General features: G+C 41.4%; 1 protein-coding gene across 1 annotated transcript in view; it reads left to right on the plus strand.

Annotated features, from left to right (window-relative positions):
- Positions 1-25,740, plus strand: part of LOC117873673 (neural-cadherin-like) — a 59,008-nt gene that overhangs the window by 27,765 nt on the left and 5,503 nt on the right. The window contains exons 13-30 of the mRNA XM_034763308.1: positions 1,607-1,734; positions 2,973-3,159; positions 3,422-3,565; positions 4,926-5,209; positions 6,173-7,790; positions 11,540-11,633; positions 13,225-13,409; positions 14,022-14,254; positions 15,441-15,718; positions 17,453-17,667; positions 18,074-18,201; positions 19,171-19,298; positions 19,429-19,552; positions 19,637-19,817; positions 22,248-22,414; positions 22,736-23,000; positions 23,833-24,013; positions 24,899-25,152. Of these exons, the coding sequence (XP_034619199.1) occupies positions 1,607-1,734; positions 2,973-3,159; positions 3,422-3,565; positions 4,926-5,209; positions 6,173-7,790; positions 11,540-11,633; positions 13,225-13,409; positions 14,022-14,254; positions 15,441-15,718; positions 17,453-17,667; positions 18,074-18,201; positions 19,171-19,298; positions 19,429-19,552; positions 19,637-19,817; positions 22,248-22,414; positions 22,736-23,000; positions 23,833-24,013; positions 24,899-25,152 (4,794 nt within the window). The remainder of the gene's footprint in view (positions 1-1,606; positions 1,735-2,972; positions 3,160-3,421; positions 3,566-4,925; positions 5,210-6,172; positions 7,791-11,539; positions 11,634-13,224; positions 13,410-14,021; positions 14,255-15,440; positions 15,719-17,452; positions 17,668-18,073; positions 18,202-19,170; positions 19,299-19,428; positions 19,553-19,636; positions 19,818-22,247; positions 22,415-22,735; positions 23,001-23,832; positions 24,014-24,898; positions 25,153-25,740) is intronic.

Here is a 25,740-nt window from a genome sequence, read left to right on the forward strand (position 1 = left end):
GGACCTAATCACATCAGCCATACCATCAGGGGCTCGTTCACCTGCACATCTACCAATGTGATATATGCCATCATGTGCCAGCAATGCCCCTCTGCCATGTACATTGGCCAAACCGGACAGTCTCTACGCAAAAGAATTAATGGACACAAATCTGACATCAGGAATCAAAATACTCAAAAACCAGTGGGAGAACACTTTAACCTGTCTGGTCATTCAGTGACAGACCTGCGGGTGGCTATATTACAACAGAAAAACTTCAAAAACAGACTCCAAAGAGAGACTGCAGAGCTAGAATTGATATGCAAACTAGACACAATCAACTCCGGTTTGAATAAGGACTGGGAATGGCTGAGCCATTACAAACGTTGACTCTATCTCCCCTTGTAAGTACTCTCACACTTCTTATCACACTGTCTGTACTCGGCTAGCTTGATTATCACTTCAAAAGTTTTTTTTCTCTTAATTAATTGGCCTCTCAGAGTTGGTAAGACAACTCCCACCTGTTTATGCTCTCTGTATGTGTGTATATATATCTCCTCATTATATGTTCCATTCTATATGCATCCGAAGAAGTGGGCTGTAGTCCACGAAAGCTTATGCTCTAATAAATTTGTTAGTCTCTAAGGTGCCACAAGTACTCCTGTTCTTCTTTTTGCGGATACAGACTAACACGGCTGTTACTCTGAAAATTAAACGTATGTGTTTGCAAGATCAGGCCCTAAGAATTTGTCAGCCTCATTCATCGAGAGATGTTTAAAATTGTATTTCTCTGTTTTACCTACTATTGTTACAAGTAACGTTTAGAATAGAACACATTTAGCAAAATCTTTGTCTGTTTTTAATTTTATTTATTTATTTATTTGTTGCTTTTAACAGTACTTGGTGTAGCTTCAATTTCATCAGTTGACTTCAGTCAGCTCCTGTGTTTGGCCTTTCACACAGCAACAGGGAAAGAAGTTTTTTAAAACAGAAAAATGTGGTTGTAAAACACAAAAATTAACAGGGGAGTCCAGTGCAAATGTAGCACCTGAAGCTATTTTTAATCCAAATTTTGAAAATGACAGGATTTCAAGTTGACAGTATCTCTTTAAATTAATGACACTTCATAACTGCAGTTACTGACACTGGAGTGGTCCCCAAGGCTCTGATCCTGCAAAGACAAGGGCAAGCCTGCACACAAACTTTCATCAAAATAACAAAAGGGGTGAAGTAAAAACCAGTTTATTTTGGTGGAGATCTGCATTATCAGATGTTAGTCCCATCTTAAATTTAGATATCGTGAACAGACCCATTGGTTTCAATAGGTTATCTTGAATGCTATTCAGTAGGTATGTAAGTCTTTGCCAGGACAAGGGCCAAAGAATACCAGCTCCTGGTATCAGTAAGTTAATAGGTTATTAGGTTAATCGGTGTCTCGCATAATACCTGAAATCACAGCATCACATCTTCGCTCTAATTAAAAGAGCTTCTGCCATCTGCCTTGAGAACGGGAAGGCAGAAAACAGGATTGGATGTTAGCAGGAACAGTCTGCTAATTTGTTTGTTAAAAGGTACAGTTTTAAGATTTTAACCTTCTCTCATTATGTTTTAACTCCTCTCTCTGCAGATGTCAATGATAATGTTCCATTCTTCACATCTTCTACCTACAAGGTGTCTGTACCTGAAGAAGCAGCTATTGGCACATCTGTTGCCCAGGTTTTAGCAACTGACTTGGATTCTGGGCCATATGGAGAGGTTTAACTTATTACATACTCTTTTTCTCCCAGCAATATTAATCTGTTAAATAGCATTGATGCGTTAAACAGTGAGAAAAGACAAGTAGCAGATGGGACAATAATGAGCCATAGGCTTCCTCTTTGAGCAGGATGGCTAAATTTTACCTAACTAAGACCTGCCTCGGATTTGTAAAAAAAACAGGAGAGTTCCAGTGACTAGGGCACTAGCATGGGAGATCTGGGTTCAGTGTCTATTACACCACTGGCTTCCTGAGTGACCTTGGGCAAGTCACAGTCTCTCTGTGCCTCAGTTCCTCATCTGATAGTAGTGATAATAGCACTGCCCTATCTCACAGGGATCTTGTGAGGATAAATATAGTAAAGATTAAGAGGCAGTCAGATATTACAGTGATAGGGACCATACAGGTACCACAGATAGATGGGTAGGTAGAATGCATACAGTCTGCTCCATCTCAGACAGGAGGAGACTCTAGATCATGTCACATAGTGACCCAACCTGAGCTGAAGACATGATAAAGTACTGCATGCTGCTACTCATGCTCTCTGTGGACTGCCCCCACCATATTAATTGTCAGGGTGGCCGCAGGCTTCATTTTTGAACTTTTGTTCCTGTTCGACTCATGAGTGGCAATTTGGCCAGCTCTGTTGTAGAGATCAAATACAAACAGGCAAGCAGCATTGTGAAGTGCTGCTCTCCCTTTCCTGCACCATTCGTTACCCCTCTCTCCAAAATCCACAGGTGGCTCTTGTGAGAGAACTTTGACTCTCAACGTGTTACCATTTTGTAACTTGTAAACCTGCCATAAGCTGTCACTGAAAAACTGTGTAGCAAATATTGTATATAGAACTGGTGGGGAAATGTGTAGGGATTTTTCCTTTGAAAAAAAATTATTTTTTGTCATAGAACTGAAAATTTTCAGCTGAAAAGTTCTTTGTTTTCAAAGTTTCTGTGAAATATGTGGTTCAATCTAAGCTCAGTTTTCCTTCAGAACAACTTTTGATGGAAATTTTTTGACCAGTCCTAATTGTATATTACCAGGAACATCGGGGGTTATTTTATATAAGCATTCTAACTTTGTATTCAAACTGAGAGAAGCCTCAAGAACAGTCTGTTCAAATAAGAGCCTTTTCAAATATTATTTTGCAGACAGTTTGAAAGGGCTGAGGAAGGATGGGGACACAGCACTCACATGAAATGGTATGCATGGAACCTCACATAAAATTTCTGAATTTCAGGTTCAATATTCAATATTGAAAGACCCTAGTGAACATTACCGGTTCTTCACCATTGGTCCTGAGACAGGAATTGTTTCCACCAAAGCATCTTTTGACAGAGAGAAGAAAGGTTCTTATTTGATTGAAGTTCAGTCTCAGGATTCTGCAGAGTCTGCTCGACCTGGTGTTTATGGACAGCCCAACACAGGTAAGCATAATGGTTTATATACCAGGTCAGAGAGAGTTCCACTGCCATTGGTAGACGTGGAGTTTTTCATGGAATGTCGGGGTAGGTTACACAGACAAGATGGGTGAGGTGATATCTTTTATTGGACCGACTTTTGTGGGTGAGAGAGACAAGCCTTTGAGCTTGCACAGAGCTCTTCTTCAGGGATAGGTTAGGCCATCCCACAAGTAACTTTATCTCTGGTCTCTGTCATCTAAATTTTCATTTTATGTCTCCTTTTCAGATACAGCATATGTGAAGATTTTTGTCAGTGATGTCAATGACAATGCTCCAGCTTTCCCTCACCCAGTATATGAAATCAGTATAGAGGAGGACAAGGAAGTTGGATGTGCTGTTGTGACAGCAACAGCAAATGATGAAGATGAAGGTGTGTAAACAGACTTCTCCTATATTTTTCAGTGCTTTTGAGTAATGCAGCGTCCACCATAATAATGGTTTCTCTTGTGAGCTAATGATTTTCTGTTTTAATCTGGTGATTGATTGTATTAAGGAGAAACTTTAAATGGATTTCAATAGTTTGGAGAGGAGAAGAATCTCTCTGGCTTAAATGTGTCAAGAACTCTTAGTAATCTACTCAAGTTTCCACTTTGTAGAAGAACAATATGCTAGTGATCCTTTTATTTTAGAACAACAAACATTTAAATCCTCACAATTCTTCTATTCAGCGGTGATGTGCTAAATGCCCCTCTTAGTCTGGTTGGTGGAGGAGAAAGGAGAGAACTTGGAGCATACTGCTGGAGTTCAGAATTTTCAAAAAAACAACTTGTTAGTCACTTTGATAGGTGGGTTACAACTGGGGCCTAATTCTTTCATGTTCAAACATCTGAAATACATACAGCAGGGTTGTGGGTTTTTGGAGTTTGTTGTTGTTGACTCCTATCAATTGCTGCTCAGGTCACTTCAGTAATATATGGGTAAGACATTTCTGAATAAATTAAAAGGTTGAAAAGGTTTCCCCCCCCCCTCGATTAAGAGCTTATATGTTCTGTATGGAAAATGATTCTTTGCCCCTGTGCTAAGTGGAGTGAACTTGATTCTAACAATCAAAACAGCTTCAGTGTATCTAGCATCTTGTCATGTTTCTTCCTTTTTTTCCTTTTCAAAGAACAATAGCTTATCACTTTCCCATGTTTCCAAATATTTTGAAGAATACAAAAGAAAATAACTAGGATCATATAGATGGAATATATTTGGAAAACAAATGGTCTTTTGAAACCTTGCTTTTGATATTTTAGCACCACCTGGTGATAAAAATAAAAATGAGAGTGTAGCAACAACAGATGTTTGGCTTTAACATCAGGGGGAAAAAACTATTCCACAAAAATAGCTTCTAGTCTTTAATAACACTACATTCTTTGCAGTATCAGGAAATTAATACACATTAGACGTGTAGGGCTAAAATTAATCAACAAAATGGAACAAAAGAGTTGCCTAACTTCTACTTGCAAACTATGCTTGTACATATACCTGTGCTTACAAACACAGAACTCTGCAGTTATTTGTTTCTCTGTCTTACTTGCACTTTCACATACATGTTTCTGACTACAGTTACTTTTTTGTTAAGGCATAATACAAGTGCTTGTCTCTTGAAAATTTTGGCCTACTGTGTCCAAGTCAAATTACGCATCCCATTAATAAATGTTTGCTGCGGCTTTACTGAGTGCTTTGAGAAGTATGGAATAGGAATTCAATACTAGCAGTAAGTAAACATTTGCTGTTTCATACAGGTGCAAATGCCAAATTGAGGTATCAGATTACATCAGGAAATGCGAAAGGAGCTTTTGATGTTGAACCCGAAGTGGGAACCATCTTCATTACTCAGTGTCTGGACTATGAACAAGAGCAGCATTATGAACTCCGTCTTGTAGCCTCTGATGGGAAGTGGGAGAATCACACACTCATTGCCATCAATGTAATCAATAAGAATGATGAAGCTCCAGTGTTCACTAACAATGAGTACCATGACAGTGTCTTGGAGGAACTTACAGATCTGCCTGTTCTAGTTCTAAAGGTAAATCAGTTTGCATGAAGCAGAGAGGTGGGTGTTTTTTTTTTAGAGTAAATTAATTTTTTATTCAGCTTGACCGTGCATAGTTAAATCAGTTACTGAGAGCCAGATCTCATCAGAAGACACCTGGAATTTGTAAGATTCTGGTATCTTTCTGTCTTCCATGTTTTCCAGCTATCTACACTCTTTTTTTATAGAATTGATTAAACAAAAATATGTGGTGGCTGGAATTGGATAATAAACTTAGTTACTGGCCAGTATAAATGTAAACAAACCTACTGACCCCTGGTAAGAAAAGTGCAAAGGGAAGATAGACTTGTGGTTGAGACATGGGACCGAAAGTCAGATCAGCTTTCTCTTCTCAACTGTCACAGGCTTCCTTTGTGACCTTGGGAAAATCACTTACTCATGTCACTGACATCATTTCCATAGCTGTAAAATGGGGATACATACCTACTTTACTGGGGTGTTCATCAATATTTGTAAGCTTCTTTGAGATCTCTGGGTAGGAAGACACTATGGAAGTGCTAAGGAATATAGGTGGTGATTTCCCCATCAGAGGAGTATAAGGAAGACATGACCCAAACCCTGTCCAGTTTCTAACCCCTCCTATGAACCAATTTCTATTTGCTTCTCTAGTTCAACTTCCACTGGATCTCATTGCAAATACTTGTTCAGTTGATTTACTATTACTTCCACCTAGCTTTTCCTGCATATTTCCCCCCTCTTCCCAAATACACTAGCACGCAGAATGCATTAGTCTCCCTAAACACAATCAGCTTATTTCTCCAGCCCAGCTATAACCTTTGCAGAAAGATCCAAATGACTCAAGCCAACTGATGCTTATCCTTAACTGTTAACATATAGGGGCACGTTCTTTAGTAGGCCTCCGCAGTACTGCAGCTTGCAGTAGAAGTACAATGAATTTCCAGTTTTCTCTCTCACCCCTCCTGTGGTTTGTTCCAGGTTTCTGCAACTGACCCTGATCAAGAAGCTGACCAGAGTGCCCTTTGCTACTCTTTACATGGACACGGGGTCAATAGTGAGTTCTGCATCAACGAGTACACAGGAGAGATCTATGCAACCAAAAAGCTAGACCGTGAAAAGCGATCCATATGGCGCTTTCTTGTCCTTGCTACAGATGAAAATGGAGAGGGACTAACTGGCTTTGCAGATGTAATCATAGAGGTCAGAGATGTGAATGACAACCCACCTCTTTTCCTTTGCATGTCAGAAGGCTGCTTCATGGGGCAGGTTCCTGAAGATTCCCCAGCAGACACCACTGTAATGGAAATGAATGCCATAGACCTTGATGACCCTAAAGCTGGGAAGAATGCAGTATTAACTTATAGAATTATTCAAAATGTCCAAAATGAAATCAACCTCAACTTGTTTTCAATCAACCCAGTTACGGGCACCATCAGTACTGTGCTCGGATCCTTGGACCGGGAGAAGGAAGATAAGTATCTGGTGGTGGTTGAAGGAAGGGATGGAGGTGGACTCACTGGGACAGGCACCGCCACCATTTTGGTGTCTGATATAAATGACCACGCTCCAGTCTTTACACGGAAGATGTATACGGCTTTTGTCTCTGAAAATGCAAGTATCAACACTGAAATCACAATGGTATCTGCTACGGACAGAGATGAAGGAGAAAATGCTGTGGTGACCTTCAGCATCCTTGATGGGAATGATGATCGTAAATTCTCCATAGAGACAGATAAAATTAACAAACGTGGGGCTATTTGGTTGCGGAAACACCTAGACTTTGAGAAACCTCATGAGAGGGTGTTTAACCTGACCGTGAAAGCTGAAGACACTGATTTCTTCAGCATTGCTCACTGTGTTGTCTATGTGGAGGATTCCAATGACCATGCCCCTGTGTTTTATCCCCCATTCTATGAAGTGATGGCTCTGGCTGAAGATGTGCCTCTTGGCACTAAAGTTGTACAGGTTTCTGCTGTTGATTTAGATTCGGGGCTGAATGGAAGGTTTTTGTATCGCCTGATAAACAGGTCTGACCCAAGTGGACAGTTCTCTGTGGGTAATGATGGTTGGGTTGTAGTTGCAGGATTGCTGGATCATGAGGCTGTGACACAGCACCACCTTGTGGTCATTGCCACTGACATGGGACAACCTCGGCTGACTGGCAGTGCCACTGTTCTTGTGACTCTGCAGGATGTGAATGACAATGGGCCAGAGTTTGAGGCTCAGTATAACCCAGTCGTCTGGGAAAACACTGCTTCGCCACAAATTGTGCAAATGAACGAGACTTCTACTTTGTTATATGCTAGAGACAGAGACACTGCTGCTAATGGAGGGCCTTTCTCCTTTCACTTACTCAGCAATTTTGGCAGCGTAACTTACTTTAACTTGCAGGATTTCAGCAATGGAAGTGCACTGCTCACTGCGCTGCATACCTTTGACAGAGAAGTGCACAAGGTGTTTTACCTGCCAATTCTGATTACTGACAGCGGGATTCCTCCTATGAGCTCAACCAACATGTTAACTGTTAATATTGGGGACCGAAATGATCATCCTCATTCTGCTGGCTACATGGAATGCCTCATCTACTGCTATGATGGTAATTGATTTGGAGCTTATTTCATTGGGCTATTCTCAGACCCTGAGCAGCAGGAGTGCAATTCGGAGAGATGTGTCCCATTCCTCAAGAGTTGCTTTCCATGATGCATTGGTATTTTGGTGGGGAATGCAGCTCTGCCAAAAGGTTGATTAGAACTGAAACTTGGTGTGTAAGGTCTGGTCCCGGGGGATAGAGTCAATGGGTGTGTGGAGGAGATTGAATTTGGGGCTGAAGGAGGGTAATTGGCTTCTATTTTATGTACACTTCTATAAAACTTAAGTAAATGGTTTTCAGATACTATTTTGTTTCCCTTTAATTACAAAATAGCTAGACTTATTTTATACTGATGTTGTTCATTTAATAATGTTGTCAAGGGCTGTGATCTGGATTCAAGTCTGAATACCCTGAGAGATTACTTGAAATCTGAAGTTAAACTAATCTGGCATGTTGTCTAGTTAATGTTTTAAATGTGAACCCGAATATGAACCATCTGTACCCTCTGAAAAGTTAATGCAAGCCTTGAACTGCCCAAAAATAGAAATGGAAAAATCTTCTATGGCTGCTGCTTTTTGTGCCCTTCCTTGCTCATTGCAGCCATCATGAGGCAGGGCACCTTCCCTGACCCTCAGCTCCTCAATCCCTGATGATCTCTTGCAGTCCCCAGCGTCCTTACATAAGCCCCAAAGGAGAGTAAACAATATAAATAAGTTATGTTGTAACTGTGGGGCTTGCATCTTGTGGTGTCAAACCACTTCTCCTCCTCCCCAGATCCCACCTTATGCTTCTGGTCACATGGCATTCCCTCTAACTAGTGTTTCTTATCAGGAGGAATTTCACTTCCTAGTAGCGCTGTCAATTAATCGCAGTTAACTCACACGATTAACTCAAAAAAAATTAATCACAAATGCAGTTTTAATTGCACTGTTAAACAAGAGACTACCAATTGAAATGTATTAAATATTTTGGATGTTTTTCTATATTTTCATATATATCTTGTATTCTCTGTTGTAACTGAAATCAAAGTGTATATTTTGATTACAAATATTTGCACTGTAAAAATGATAAACAGAAATAGTAGTTTTCAGTTTACCTCATACAAATACTGTAGTGCAAGTTAAAAATGTAGATTTTTTTTGTTTTGTTTTGTTCCATAACTGCATTCAAAAACAAAACAATGTAAAACTTAAGAGGCTACAAGTCCACTCAGTCCTACTTCTTGTTCAACCAATTTGTAAGACAAACAAGTTTGTTTATATTTACAGAAGATAATACTGTCCTCTTCTTATTTACAATGTCACCAGTAAGTGAGAACAGGCATTTGCATGGCACTTTTGTAGCCAGCATTGCAAGGTATTTACGTGCCAGATATGCTAAACATTCTTATGCCCCTTTATGCTTTGGCCACCATTCCAAAGGATATGCTAACATGATGATGATGCTCTTTAAAAAAATAATGCATTAATTAAATTTGTGACTCAACTCCTTGGGGGAGAATTGTACGTCCCCAGCTCTATTTTACCCGCATTCTGCTATATATTTCATGTTATAGCAGTCTCGGATGATGACCCAGCACATGTTGTTGTTCATTTTAAGAAGACTTTAACTGCAGATTTGACAAAATGCAAAGAAAGTATCAATGTGAGATTTGTAAAGATAGCTACAGCACTCAACCCAAGATTTAAGAATCTGAAGTACCTTCCAAAATCTGAGAGGGACGAGGTGTGGAGCATGCTTTCAGAAGTTTTAAAAGAGCAACACTCCAATGCGGAAACTACAGAACCCGAACCACCAAAAAAGAAAATCCATCTTCTGCTGGTGGCATCTGACTCAGATAATGAAAATGAACATGTGTCAGTCCGCACTGCTTTAGATGGTTTTCAAGCAGAACCCGTCATCAACATGGACACATGTCCCCTGGAATGGTAGTTGAGGCATGTGCATCTGGCACGTAAATATCTTGCGACGCAGGCTACAACAGTGTCAGGAGAATACCTGTTCTCACTTTCAGGTTACATTGTAAACAAGAAGCGGGCAGCATTATCTCCTGCAAATGTAAACAAACTTGTTTGTCTGAGCGATTGGCTGAACAGGTAGGACTGTGTGGACTTGCAAGCTCTAAAATTTTATATTGTTTTATTTTTAAATGCAGTATTTTTGGACATAATTCTATATTTGTAAGTTCAACTTTCATGATACAGAGATTGCACTACAGTACTTGTATTGTGTGAATTGAAAAATACTATTTTTTTGTCTTTTTACAGTGCAAACACTTGTAATAAAAAATAAGTATAAAGTGAGCACTGTACACTTTGTATTGTGTTGTAATTGAAATCAATATATTTGAAAATGTAGAAAACATCCAAAAATATTTAAATAAATGGTATTCTGTTATTGTTTAACAGTGCGATTAATCATGATTAACTTTTTTAATCACGTGACAGCTCTACTTCCTACATATACTGTAGTAGAGCTGACATGATGATATGTTATAAGATGTTTATATATAGACCGCACCAGTGTATTGGACAGCTATTATACTTGATGTGTGCTTGTTTTAAGGTTTAGTTTGATGTACCGAGTGAAATTTTTGTGTGGTTGCTAATTGCACAAAAGGCCTTGGTCATTGCTGGCAGTCCTCAAGGGTTTGTTCTTGGACTGCAATGATGGAATATTGGATTTCTCAAACTTAGTTACAGTGAATTTTGGATACCACTTGGCTGTACTTCATAAGATGAATTGGTCTGTTTTATCAACTCCTGTGAACTTAAATGAGAGGCTTTTTTGTCTTCAGTCTATTTAAATAAAAAAGACATACATACATTGAGGTTGTGACACACGATAAAGTAAGGAAGGCTTTGTATTTCATGTTATATTTCATGTTGTGTTCAGATACTGGAGGGATTTAACATCAGTATATTATAATATGTCCTATATAATGGCTATTGCAAAATATATTTATGAAATAACTACTGTTACAGTTACAGGGCTAGCTGCACCTCTGGCTCCTTTCTGGTTTCTCTGAGTGCACCACCTCAGGTGTCGGGCTCTGGGTCTTTACTTACCTCAGGACTCAATTTTACAGTGCTCCCACTCTGAGGCTGGGGTATAGTACCCTGTGTATTCCCCATTCTTATCCCCCAAGCCCACTGAGTTCAGACACCTGTGGTTCTTCCCCTGGTATCAGTGACAGAACGGCCTTCTTCAAGCACAAGTATTAGCAGTAGTAACACTTTAAGAGAAACAAGATTTTTAAAACATTCTACATTTCCTTCTGTCTTACCATCCCCTGATGGTAACCTAGGCAGGCCTAACTTCTTCACCGGGTTTCTGTCTCAATTAATGCCCCATTCTTGAGTATCCTTTTTAATCCAGCCAGAGTTCTTTTAAATTTCTTTGTTCACTGGCCTTTTCCTGCTCTGATCCAAACCAATTTTGCAGGCTGGCTGGAGACAGGCAGAGTCATCAAAGTTCAGAGGTGGCTTATCCTGAGCCCTTCTTTTCTTTCCTGCCTGTTTTTCTGGACAGCCTGGGTTAAACCAATATCCTCATATAGAAAACACCCCAATAACCAGGCCAACATACAGTATTCACAAATCATTACCGAGCTGCCTTTAATTCCATCCCAAGTACTGACAGAGATTTTAGAGTTAAGGAAAGCCAGCGAAATTATAATCGCATATTGTTTATATACGTGTGTATAAATGTCAGATATTTTTTAGTTATGTCATTCATATGTTTAATTATGATAGGTATCTTACCAACAACTGTACTGGGCCAAGTTCACGCACCAGACAACGATGACTGGGATCACAAGACCTATCAGTTTGAAGGAAAAGCATCAAGGTATTTTAAAAAGAAAATAATGAACTGACAAAATGGATGATAAATTTTCAAAAAAAAGAAAGAAAATATTTAAACTTTCTCTGAGAACTCACATGCCAGAGTGTATTGTGTGCACTCTAATTTGTGTGCACACAGTCTCCAAACCCCTTTCCTACACAGAAAGCCACATTATACGCAGTCATATGAGCAGCTCCAGTTTGCTCCCCAGTCAGTTGCTGCCTAGGCCAGCAATTTCTGAGATGAAATGCGCATCCCCTGACAAGCAGAGTGCCTTTAATCACTCCACAGGCAACCAGAAGCCTCACTAGCCAATTAAGGAGTTGCATTGGTATATTCAGAGGCGAGTTGGGATTCCTTCATCCTTTTTCAGAAGGATTGTGGCTGCAGCATGGGATTTTGGTGAGGGGGAAAGGGGGAAGTGTAATAATTTCAGGGGTAATTGAATATTGCCAGAAGTGGGGTACAGCTGCTAGATCAGAACATTTCACTAGCAGTGGTTATCTTTGGCCTTTGTGACAGCTTGGGATCCCACTCTGTCAAGAGCCCAGTACTACGCACAGACGCCTGACTAACGAGTTGGAATGCTATCCCATAGTCCCTGTGTACAGTCTTATCCAATGCCAGTGCCATTGGTCCACAAGAAGTGAGGTTCTTACCCACGAAAGCTTATGCTCCCAATACTTCTGTTAGTCTCAAAGGTGCCACAGGACCCTCTGTTGCTTTTTAGCATAAATACAGTTCCCTAACACCCTGCTCCACCCCTGGAGAAGTCGTGTTTTGGTGCCCCCACTTAGTTTTTGAGGTCCTGTCTACACTGGGAGCTTTTGCACCTGTGTAGCTAGATTGATGGGGTTTGCACCAGTGCAGAACAGAGGTGACTTGAACAGTGCAACTTGACTGTTTTGGCACAGGGGAGCTGCACCACTGCAAGTCACTTTATTTATACCAGTGCATCTATACTAGAGGTTTGCATTCATATGGTTACATCAGTCTAATGACATAGTGCAAAGTACTCAGTGCAGACAAGATCTTTGATCCACTGGGAAAGGTAAACAGAGGCAGGCCATGGTACTTCATAGTTATTTGAGAGTGTGCACCACAGCCTGAGGGTGGTAGTCTGCGAGCAGCTAGGAGGTAGTATAATTTTTGCTTTATTTTAATGAAGCTGCTGCCGAATCCAGGCATCTTGCTATAGAATTTAGGTCTACTTTGCTATAGAATATGCAGATCTTTGACTATGGCCTTGTGTACACACTAAGGGCTCAATTCTGCACAGCGTCTGAGCTCTGTTTAGAAGCACTGGAAAGGAGATGTCTCCCCAACTCTGTGCCACCCAGCCCCAGACAGAGTTCGAGCAACTTGGAGTCCTGCTTTAGTTTATGCCACAGTTTTGGGGTTTCTAGGGGCCTTACACCAATGGAGGATAAGTGTAACACCCTGGCTCCTCGCTGTCGTTTTACCTGAGGTGAGGGGGTAGATCTGTTATGCCTGTCAGCTTTACACTAGGGGAATTCTCCACAAAATCTGGTCTTGACCTGATTGAATAGAACTTTATTCTTTGTCTTTTCCTTTCACATAATTTCTGTTGCAGGTACTTTATCCTCAATGATAACTCAGGTTTGCTGAGTATTAAAGAAGGTACCCCAACAGGAATTTACAATGTAAGAGTGAAAGTTACTGATGGAATCTGGCCAGATGTGATCTCGACAGTAAAGGTGGTTGTGAAGGAAATCAAAGATGATGCCATCCGTAATGCTGGGTCTATACGAATAAACGGTAAAATAATGTATTTTTGTGTCTGCAGTATTTCAGCTCTGAAATCTACCCCTTTATGTTAGTGCTGTGTAACTTTGAACTCTTATTAGTGTCTGCTTAATTATTAGATATCTGTGTTGGATATACTTAATATTCCTCTAAGTAGAGATCTGAAAAATGTACACATGTGCTCTGCTTTGTTTTCTTTTTCCCCTGATACATGAGGGGGGGAGGTCAGAAGACACTGCAGTAAATGCTGCATTCTAGGGTAAAACAAAGATAAGATCCTTGAATTCCACACTGACAATGCAACCATGTATTTATATTGCAAATAGAATTTGTTTGAACAACTCTAGCAAAAAAAAAATCCTTCTAAAGATATTCCTGATTTAAAGAGAAATAAAATAAATGTAATGACTGAATAAATAAGCTCCGCAGTGCAAACCATTGAGCAAAAACCAGTATGAAAAATTTCAGAGCCCAAAGGTGAAAAGTCTCTCCGTGCCACGAGAATGGAATCAGATATGCAAACTTAACTATTTTGGTCTCTACTGCTCCCATTATAATTGAACGTCATATGATTCTCCTCAATCTGAAAGATGAGTATATTGTTTTTTAAATTGTTTGTTACAGATATCACTGCAGAGGATTTTATATCTCAGTCTTCTGAGAGAGAAAGTAAATACAACCAAATGAAGAAACTACTTTCAGAAATCATACCAGCTCAACTCGAAAATGTCCACATTTTCAGTGTCTTGAATGTCCCAGGTCAAACCCGAGGGGTTGATGTTTGGTTTACAGTTTCTGGACCACCATATTATAAAGCAGAAAAACTTAACGGCAACGTGGCAGTGTCCAAAGCACGGGTATGTGGCTTTTAACTCATTGAGTTAATTAAAATCTTGCATCTATAATCTAGTGAAAATATTTGCACAGAATCATTGATTTTTTGAGAGAGAGAAAGATTGTATATTGCAATATTTGACTGTACTGAGCAAAAAATTTCTTTTAGTTTGGCCAAAAGTTTCAGATCTAGGTGATTAAAGTTCAGACCCATAATCCATATTTAGGCATCCAAATACTATGACCTAATTTTCAGAGTTGAAGATTTTGATGGGAGCTCAGGGTGTTCAGTGTTTCGGAATGTCAAGCCACTCATCTAGTTGCATAACTTTAGGCACCCAAATGTGAATATTTTGCCCTTGGAATACTCTATTTCCTTTAGGAGTATGTGTTTCAGAACACGTATCTACGTATCTTCTACAGAGACTATGAAATCCTCCATAAGTGATGCATATGGTTGGGTTTTTTGTGCCCACGGTTCTTGATGTTTTGCTTTATTTCCTCGGCCCATGTATTGAAATGTTCAGTAACTAGAACTCACAAAATTGCTCAGTCAAAAGGTCCATCTTTCTAAAGTAAGTAAGCAGAGTGATAAAATAACCTTTTCCCGTCAGAGAAAAATGTGAGCTGAAAATTAAACACACCAAATCACTCCTGCAAATAAAATCTAATAAGCAGCTAAGTGACTTGCTGTGTTGGGAGAATGCGCTTTGGCGATGCCACATGGACTGGATCCTCTTGCCATCAGGATCATGGCTATTTACTGTTGTTGCCATTTACAACTATTTGCTCTCTAAAATCAGACTGAGATTAAGTGTCCAGATCGCAGAGAGAGAGAGAAAGTATTTGGGATCTTTTGTTATAAGAGCTGAAATAAAATTATTCAGCTCAAAAAAAAAAAAAAAGTGAAATTCTTCACAAATTAGTTAATAAATTCTCAATCAGTTCAAGTTAAAACAGTCCCAGTACGGAGCCAGAGGATTGAATGGATACTACGATGGAGCTACCCTTTCATGGCTAGTGGTGGGGTCTGTAGGCAGGTTAATGGCGCACTGGCAGGGACACTCACACTGCTACGGCTCAGGCTCCACCTCTTCTGTGGATAAATAAGATTTTGGTTTCTCAGGGCTGTGTTTCTCACACTGTCTTCAGCATTAAACTTCTTCCCACAGGAAAAGGCAGATTAATAAAACTAACTTTCTTCTCCAGCTGGAAATCATCTTGGATATAAGCATCACCCAGATTGGCATAGATGAGTGTGTGACTGCAAACTGCACTCATAGCACTGGATGTGTCAGCAAGTACAATTATAGTCATGTCCCCACAATAACTACTGCTGGAAGTGTCTCACTGGCATCTGTGACGGTCCTGAATAGTGCCCAGTGCACCTGTGCAGCTAGAGAAAGCCAGCATCTCTTCTGCTCCTCATACCGGACAAACCCATGTCTCAATGGTGGCACGTGTATAGACACTGACTTGGGCTACAGGTTAGTAAAACTTTTCATGCTGCTCAGAACTTCTTCTAACTTAAAATGGGTGAGAAAGGGGCTCAGAGAAACAAATCAACATTCATCACTTCTCAAAAGACAGATCTGGCTGGATATACTTAATTTTGTTCTTGCAAACAGATTTCTCACCTTGCTGATGGCTACTTACAATCATCATAATCCTCAAAAGGCAGAAAGCATGCAAGTTGCACTGGCCTCCCTTAACTTGGAAGTATGAGAAGCTCATGTTTGTGCAATCTAAATGCATTTTATTAGTCAGTCACTTCAACCAGTAACACAGCATGTCACTCACAAACTCTTCCCACAGGCACAAACTCCTCGCTTTCCATGTTTTTTTTTTTTTTTAATGACTAATCTTTAATACCCAGCATATTGTCAAACATGGAAGTGAGGAACGAATAATCCACACACACACATACCTTGATCCCGAAGTGTGTGTGTAGATTTATATCACCCCTCACTTACACTTAACTATCTTTGCGGTGGAAAGGCAGTAGCAACTGCCCAATAGTTGTTGCAGGAGGTGACAGTGCAAATCAAGGTATTTAACTGAACCTGCAGAGACCCTGTCCATGGTAAAGCCCACATCCAATTCCAATATGCTGCTCAAATGTATTAAACATGGTTCCTCTTGCTACAGAGGAACATAGTCTTTTCACAGCCTCCTGCCATTATCATTCACCCACTTCAGAGACTTGGCCCATGGATAGATCCCCCTCCACCCATTTCCTTTGTAGTCATTTGTAGGGATTTGCCCTTTGCGTCCCCCCTCATCCCCCCGTCTCTTCAGGTACTGTACTGTATAGGAACTGAATAGTACAACTGGTGCCCAAACTTCCTCTCTTCCATTATCCTTCTTTCCCATTAACAATCCTTCCCACAATCTGTATTTCTATCATTCCTTATTCCCATTGAAATCTCTTGAGCCTCCATGAAAAAAAGCTTCTCAGATCTATGTTTTTGTAACATAAATAAAACAGATATAATTAAATATTTCAAAACAGTGAGCCTGCCATCACCCTAGTGGCTTGTAAGTTGTATCCCTTTCCCTGCTTCATTCATCTGTTTTGCCTGTTTAGATTGTAAGCTCTTGAGAGAAGGGATTCTCATCCTGTGTGTATAGCATCCAGCACATTTGAGGTACTATACTAATATATACACAATAATCCACAAATCTGATAACTAGCAAGAAATCCTCTCTCTCCCTCTGCGTGACATTAAAGAGTTAATAGCAGAAGGGTATTGCGAGGAGTATTGCGTAATATTATATATTACGAGGAGTACTTCATCGGATGAAGTGGGTTTTAGCCCACGAAAGTTTATGCACAAATAAATTTGTTAGTTTCTAAGGTGCCACAAGCACTCCTCGTTCTTTTTGCTGATACACACTAACATGGCTACCACTCTGAAACTTATATATTACAGTGGCTTAACTATTTTTTCACAAAAAATCCTTTATGTACATACTGCACATTATTACCTAAAACTAAACTGCTTGTAAAAATAAATGAACTAATACAGTTTGATGCATAAGCTTTGATTGTGATAATTCACTTGTTTGTTCTCCATGTGGTGATCTGCAGTGTGTCTCCCACTCATTAGTGTGAGTTAGCATGGTTTGTGCTGTATATTAAGGATCATTTCCTTAAGGGTTATATTCTGAGTTTTCAGTTTGGAGAAAAAACAGATTAAAGTTTTTCTTTACTCTTATAGCTGTAAATGCTCTGCAACTTTTGATGGGCCTGACTGCCAGCAAACAAAACGTACCTTCAGAGGGCATGGTTATGCCTGGTTCCCTCCCATCAAGCCTTGCTTTGAGAGCCGTATCTCGTTGGAGTTTATTACTGAAGTGGCTGATGGCCTTCTGTTGTACAATGGACCAGTAGCACGCAGTCATCCTGGAGAAGTGGAAGACTTCATTGCTTTAGGTTAAAAACTTTAACAGATTCATTTTCTGCGTGAGTTCATGCATGCATGCGTGTACAACTCAGGTTTTTATTTACAGTCTTGTACTTTCTTTGTCTCTTAAAGGAAAAAAAAAAACATTAAAAAAATTTCTTGGCAAATGAGGAGCATTCAGAACAACTTACCAGCACTTCAAGTTCATTCTATGTACTGTTATTCCTTCCCTGCAGGCTAAGTGGTTTTAATACTATTAAAAAAATGCAGTTTAAAAAGATATCTGGGACAGCGCTAATCTGCATCTCATTCACATACTAAAAAACTCCTTAAACCGAAATTGAGTTGGTAGTTTTTAGTTCATGTGGATTTTAATATTTATGTGGTTGACTTTTGGACAGGAGAAGGCTTATTCAATAACTGTTTCTTTTCCAGAGCTCTCTGACAGTGTCCCATCACTGACTCTGAGTCATGGCTCTGGGGTACTCTTCCTGCAGTTGTCTCAGAAAGTTAATGTTGCAGATCGCCGCTGGCATAATATAAAAATTATAAGTGATGGAAAGGCAAGTATAAAAACAATCCTGTAAAACCTTTGGTTCATCTATCTGGATATCATTTGAAGATAAGATTGCTGCTTTTAGTATAGTGTGTGGCTAGATATTTCTATGTCCCCTACCCCACCTCCAATGGCCATGGCATCAGTTTCAGCAGGCATTACAGACTTTCAGATTTGTCTCCCATCCTCTTTGTCAGGGAGGCAGCATTGTCTAGTGATTATACCACAGGGCTGGGGCAGTGTCGCCCGGGGGGGGGGCAGGTGGGGCAATTTGCCCCAGGCCCCGACAGGGGCCCCCACGAGAATATAGTATTCTATAGTATTGCAACTTTTTTTTAATGAAAGGGGCCCCCGAAATTGCTTTGCCCCAGGCCCCCTGAATCCTCTGGGTGGCCCTGGGCTGGGGTAATCTGATTAGTCATATTCCATTCCTGACTTGCTGGAGTGACCTGCAGCAAATTCCTTCATTGCTCTGGGTTGGACTCTGGTCCACCAATTTCAATTATGCCACTTACACGGAGTAAAGTGAAGCTAAAGAGACTGGAGATTGTATTGAATTTCTTCTGTGCAAGGGTAATCTCTGCTGATCTGAAACAGGTGGAGGTGACTTCACTGCTGTCTGTGCTGGAACCTGAGAAGGGGAGAGGGAGGTGGAGAGTGTGGGGGAGGGACCAGTGACCAGTTGGCTGAAACTCCTGGAGTCTTGATCAGCCTCTGCTTTTCACTGTACCCACAGCTCTGTTTGGGCACAGCCAGGGGAGAATCAAAACTTCTGTGTCTGGTTTTTCATCTATAGAATAGGAATCCTAATGTATAATTACCTATCTCTGAGCTCTGCAGGTAAAAACTCATTATGTTAATACAATTTTCCTGCATTTTAACTTGTAGTTAATGGCACTGGCCTGTTGCATAGGTGATGTAAAATCTGCAATTAAAAAACAATTTGATCTTTAATGTAATGCATTTTCCACTCTAGAAAGTGCAGCTGATCCTTGACCACTGCGTAAATGTTTCAGTTAAAGATGACAATGGCATCCTTAAGGAAATCTCCCAGATGGATCCGTCTGCCTGCAAAGTTTCAGAAGAGACTCCAGGAAATGAGAGGTAAAAACAAAACAGATAACACAACCACAAAAGAACCAAGAAAGAAAAGGAAAAACACCAAGTTACTGTTAATCTAGGTTGACTGCTACTAATTCTTCCCTTTTTTCCTCTCCTCCCCGAATGCTGGCAGGTTCCTCAACGTTCACCAACCCTTACAGCTGGGTGGAGTTAAGAAGGCCTTGCCATACCGTAATTCACAAAAGCACTTCAAAGGGTTTGTTGGCTGTATACGGAATGTCATCGTTGACAGCAAGGTAAGAATGTCAGGAAATCATTCTTTGGGGCAATATTTTTAACTGCAGCTGCCTAAGGTGTTCCCCCCCCCCCTCCTTTTCTAGGTCTATGACTTGGAGCATCCTGCAGAGTCCTTAAACAGTGCGCCAGGCTGTACTATGACTGATGAAATGTGTCAGAGAGCTGGGGCCCTCTCCTGTGGTATTCATGGCAAGTGCACTGGTGAATGGGGCTCTTTTAATTGTGGCTGTTACCCTGGATACGCTGGATCAAAATGTGACAAAGGTACAGTTAGTCTTGGGGAGAAATGAATCATGGGAATCTTTGGGAATAGGCAGCAGATATACCATGGAATAGAATTTGTTTAATTTGATAGTAGTTGGTTGGAGCCAGTAGCTAAGTAATTCAATGCCTTGCTCCGTGAAAGGTTTGAACTTGCAGATATTGAAGTACTTATGTTCACTTGTTGCACAAAGGAAGTGTCACAATGAGGGTCTTCGCAGGACTTTATTTACCTCTTTTGTGGTTTCATTGTGTGAGCAACATAATGAGAGATGGGAGGATTTGCGGTTTCTCTGTGGCTCATGCCCCCATTTGTTTCAAGTGTCTGATTCTTGTTCTAAAACAAGTGCAGCGAATACTGCACCTTTCAGCATCTTTGGTGGCTATAGGCAAGAGGAAGGATGACACAGGGGTTAAGTCGCTATCTCGGAGACACAGGTTCAATCTCTTTGCGCTGCCAGACTTCCCATGTGATCTGGGGAAAGTCCAAGTTAGTTACCAAGAATGGAATCTATGTGGACAATCACTTGAAGAAAGAATGGTCACTGCTCTCCAATAACTGTGGTTCTTCAGGATGTTGTCCACACAGGTGCCACGACCCACACTCCCACTGGGTTGCTAATCAGAGCTCTGTTCTTATGGGGTTCTCATTGGTAAACGAACTGAGCGTGGATTTCAGCCACTGTCCCCTGTGCACTCAGCTGTGGGAAGGGACAAGATGGCTGGGGCCACCTGTGCAGCCCCAACACGTAATGCTATTCAAAAGAATCTGATCTCATGACCTTGGGGAGCACACACTGAGTCGAATTGCTGTTGGCAGCACATCTTGGAAAACCACAGCTACTGTAGGGTGAGTAATTGTGCTGTGCTCTCTCTACTAGGTCCACGTGAATTATATAATGGGGGTCGCACCCTTAATAGCTTGTGTAGGACAAGCTTATTGCACATACCAGGGGCTCCTTGCATTCCTCCATTTCCCCCCGCCCCCACCCAAGCTCTCTGTGTGCCACCCTCCCATCCTCTTCTAGTTCAGCGATTCCCTGCAATCCCCACAATCTCTTTCCTGCCAGGCATCTGTCTGCCTCCTATCTCCCCCTCTTCTTGTACCAGTTCCCCCCATTCTTCTCCCATATCAGTGACTCTGTGTGCACCCTGATTCCCATTCCCCTTCAGACATCCATGGCATCGGCACTGTGTGCCCCAGATCAGGATTCCCCATTTGCCCCAAAATGCCATGGGCTGTATTTTCCCCTTTATCCCCATACCACAGTCCGCCAACCCTATCCCCCACTAGGGGTTCTCTGTATCTCCCAATCCTCCCTCCACCTATTCCAGCATTCCCCATTCATACAGCAAATATAGTACCTATCTTTAAAATGGGAAACAAAGAGGACCTGGGGAATTATAGACCAGTCAGTCCAACTTCGATACCTGGAAAGATACTGGAACAAATTATTAAACAATCCATTTGTAAGCACCTAGAAGATAATAAGGTGGTGATAAATTCATATTGGCTATTATCTAAGAACAAATTATGACAAATAAACTTAATTCCTTTCTTTGGCGCAGTTACTGGCCTAGTAGATGAGGGGAAGGAGTAGAAGTGATATATCTTTTCAGTAAGGCTTTTGACACAGTCCCACATTGACATTCTCATAGACAAACTAGAGAAATATGGTCTAGCAGCTCGCAAGTGCAGCCACATTGATTCACAGACATTCCTTCACAGATGTGCCAGAACACAAACAGCAATAATCCATTATCACAAAGCTACCCAAGAATATAATAGAAAGTAGCCATTCTGACACAATATACCTTTTGGGGGGACCTTCCACTGCTGTGAGAACAGTGGCTGGCTAAAAGGTGCCAGATTAGTTTTTAATAACCTTTTTAAAGATGTAAATCCTGGCTGTATGTGATACCACCTCCCTATGCCTTGCCTTGGTTCTGTGCTGTGATAAACCCATATATTAGGGATTCTACCATTGCCTCCCACCTCACCCACTACTTGGGCCTTCACTGTGGCAAGTTTTGCAACATGAAACTCGTCTCCCTGATGACCCCCCTTGTCTCTCTCCATGCTTTAAAACAAAATAAAAACCCCACTGATGCTTTTAAGTTTCAAAATTGGGTTTTTTTAGATCACTTTTTTGGCTTTTTGTGTGCTATAATACCCTCTCCAGTGCCTGTATTCCTGTACTTGCTATTTTTATCTGCTCTAACTTTTGAGACAGAGGCCAGAGGCTGTGTAGCTGTGTAGCTTTGTGTTCCACAGCACCCCAAGCACCTTGGCCAGAGTTTCTTTTGAACTAAAATCCTTATGTTGAGGGTTAGTTTATCTCTTCAGAGCTCTGTGTGTGTACAAAAGTTAAGGTCTGTGTGAGTGCCAAATATTAAGATGTTACATTTATATTTTCCATGTGTTATGTTTAGTTCTTCTGGATTGGGCCTTTGGAAGGGACAGTTGGATTCATTATGAACTGAAAAGTTTTCTTAGTGCCCACATTACCCAGGTCCAGCTCATGGTACGCACCCGTGTTTCCTTCAGCACCCTTCTCAGCATGGCATCAACAGATGGGAGTAGATACATCAGATTGGAGGTAAACAATCCAAATGCTGTTTTGTCAGTGGTGTTAACTTGTCCCACTGCACGATGATCTAAAAGAAGCATCTTCTGAATATTTAAAGGTGCCTGTTCCTCAAAGGAATAAGGGCAGGGCTTTGCCCCTTTGGGTAACGATTCTCATTCATGGAAGTTCTGTCTTTCCTTAGAAATAAATGCAGCTAGTGCAGTGCTGCTTGGCCATACAGGGAACACTTCCCACTTATTAGAATTTGTGGCTTATATTCTGATGTTTGGACATGTATTTTTGGTATAAGTGTGAACAGTATTAAAGGTCTCTTCCCCTGTGTTCCTGTAGGTGGTTGATGGACATTTTGGTGTTAATTTCAATTTGGGGGACAAAGAGCAGCGTCTGAGACTGAGCACATTACGCATAGACAATGGCCAGTGGGTTCTGCTGGCTATGGAGCGCTATAACAATGAGTTTACCTTGCGTGTTAATAATGGCGGAGGGGATCGCGAAGTGACCTCCTTTATGGGTGCGAACAGATGGTTCGAAATGGATTTGGCAAGCATTGTGCTAGGAAACCACCTTCCTAACCACTCAGAGAGTGATTTCCAAGGTAGGTGACACATGAACCACGGAAATGGCATGTTAGGGAATAATGAGACGCCAGGCCCCACACAGACATATCTACCGAAGGTTGGAGTGGCCTTGGAATGCAGGATCTGGCCTCTGGCTGGAAATTCAGAACTACTGCCTTGCCCTCAGTTTGCCAAATAATGCCCTAGTACTGAGGTAAATTGGATTTTTGATATTTCCCACTGTAGACGTTGGCAGAATAAAGCAAGAATTAGTGGCGTTCCAATCCCTGCTCTGTGGGCCTGCAGGGAGGAGAACAACACTGAGATTGTCCCAACCTCTTTCCCCCCACACCAGAGGGGAGGGGAGGATCCATATTAGAATATTTACTGCAGGGTGGGAGGTTCTGCACAGAACTTCACTACCCCTACCCTCATGGCCGGGCTGGACGGAGGTGGAGCTCTGTCTGTCAAGTTTTGGGCAAAGCAGAAAGCAGTCCCTTGCATCTGGGTTCCCCTCATGCCCCTTACTCAGCCTGCAGCAGGGTGGGTGAGGAGAGCCCCAATCAAACCACCTGCTTCACAGCTTCAACTACATTGAGCTCTGCTGCAGGACTGCTATAATGCTGTGCAGGGCCAGCCAGCAAGAACACAGGTGCACATGTCAGAAGGAATCTTGACCACTAGTAAAATAGTGTTTGCGTTACTTAACTCTTATCCTGTGATCAGACTATTTTGCATGCAAACAGTGATCATTTTGATAATAATAAAAGTCCTCAAAGATGTTTAAAGAACTTGGCAATGCAGTGGGCATTGAGAGAGTTTGTGAGGAACACTGTATGTTTCTGTCTTTGTGCTTTTCTGCTCATGTAGGTTGCATGCGTGATGTCCAGCTGAATGGTCAGCCTCTTCTTGGGGATGACAAAAGCACAGAGTTCAGCTTCATTCTGAAGCAGCAAGGCGTCGCCATTGGCTGTCATTCCAATGCTTGCCGCAGTCAGCCCTGTCACAGTCCTTTCCATTGTGTAGACTTGTGGAGAAGGCATGAATGCAGGTACACTTAGCTTTCATTTTTCCTATGGGAGTGGGACCCTCTCTCTTTCTACATAAGGCCCTACAGATTGCCACTATCCAATCCACTTCTAAAGGGAAAGCTCCAGGGTTCTCTCCCATATACTTACCTGGGAACCACATGGCAAGGAGTCTGGCATGCTTTCTGACTCCCCGGCTTTCCATGAGGAGGATTTATGTTCTTACAGGAGTTTTACCCCTCCATTATCTTTCCAATTTCATGCTGGAAGATGAGAATACAGCGGCACCAAGCCTGTTCCATGCTGCTGGCAGATTAAGTCCCCAAAGGGACCAGTCCCAGGATGGGGATCCTCCTTCCAAAATCTCCAAATAACCAGAACAAAGCCTGTATCCAGCCCTGCCACAAACTTGCTCATCCTTTTTCTCTGGATGTCAGTGGGGGCTACCAGATTCTCCCTCTGGTTCTGAATGTGTGTGGAAGGAAAAAACCTTTCCTGCTTCTCCAGCTAGGACTGGTCATGTTTTGAAGCAGACTGTACCCCTCCTTTGGGGAAGAAGTAGAGCTCTTCGAGGAATCTGGGGTATCTCTTGTGTATTTTCTTGTTCTCTGGGCATTGTGGCAATGCTGCAGGCAGGAGTTATGAAGCAAAGTAGGGGGACACCTGGAGTTTCTGTTTACATGGCAATACCTAGAACGTCCATTCAGTTCACAGCTATTTCACAGTAGTGATGTGGCATGAGCACTTCTTGGTTTTTATTTTCTTTAAAAGCTTTTATTATTGGTTTTAGAAACATGTGTAAGTAGCAAACTTGAATTACTGAACATTTTTCACCGCACGTTTACAAAGCAGCATGCTCTTCCTGTCACCACCATCACCCAAAATAATCTGTTGGTTTCATCATTCAGGTGCCCAACTGGCAAAGTAGAAGTGACAGATAATCTTACAGGGCTTAAACACTGCACCTCTACACCCTGTGGACTCTGGAACTGTAGGAATGGGGGTACCTGTGTGGCACATTCCCAAGACAAATTTGTCTGCCAGTGTCCTGATGGCTATAAAGGAAAGTGGTGTGAAATCAGCCAGGTGAAAGCAGGAAAACCAGTTGGACTCAGCTCTGGCTCAATCTTGGCAATCAGCATGTGCCTCCTTGTTTTTCTAGGTAGGAAAGCAAATATTTTTAATTTATTCTCACACTACGTGTTACACCATTGAAACAAGGACACTGCCACTTATGAGAGAGAGCCTTTTATTTCTGCTATGAGTCACCAGTTCAAATTCATCTTAGCATAGTAACAACTGAAAGTCATTATCACATAATTTCAGTTCAGGAAACTGGTTCAAGTAAAACTAGATTTCCCCCTCCATTCACTCCCACCCCTCTCTAAAGCTTCCCCAGGTGCACCCAAGACTGCACGTGCACCTATTTCACCTTCAACTGCCCCAAATTCCCATGTTGTTATCGTCACATTGGTATTCCAGCAGCACCTACAATGTGGTAGACAATGTTCACATTCATAGGAAAGCACAAACCCTTCCCTAATGAGTTTTTGCAATGTAAGCAGACAAGCAATGTACAAGGGGTGGGTCAGAAAGAGAGACAATCAATATAAAAGTTGTATATATTTTATATATATGTTCAGTACAGATTAGTTGATCTTTGATTATATTATTCATACATGGCTTTATGTTCAACCTATCCAGGATTAGCCAGGGCTTGGTGGGAAATGGTTTTCCCGTCCTATGAAAA

This window comes from Trachemys scripta, chromosome 2 (assembly GCF_013100865.1).
Source record: "Trachemys scripta elegans isolate TJP31775 chromosome 2, CAS_Tse_1.0, whole genome shotgun sequence".
NCBI lineage: Eukaryota > Metazoa > Chordata > Testudines > Emydidae > Trachemys > Trachemys scripta.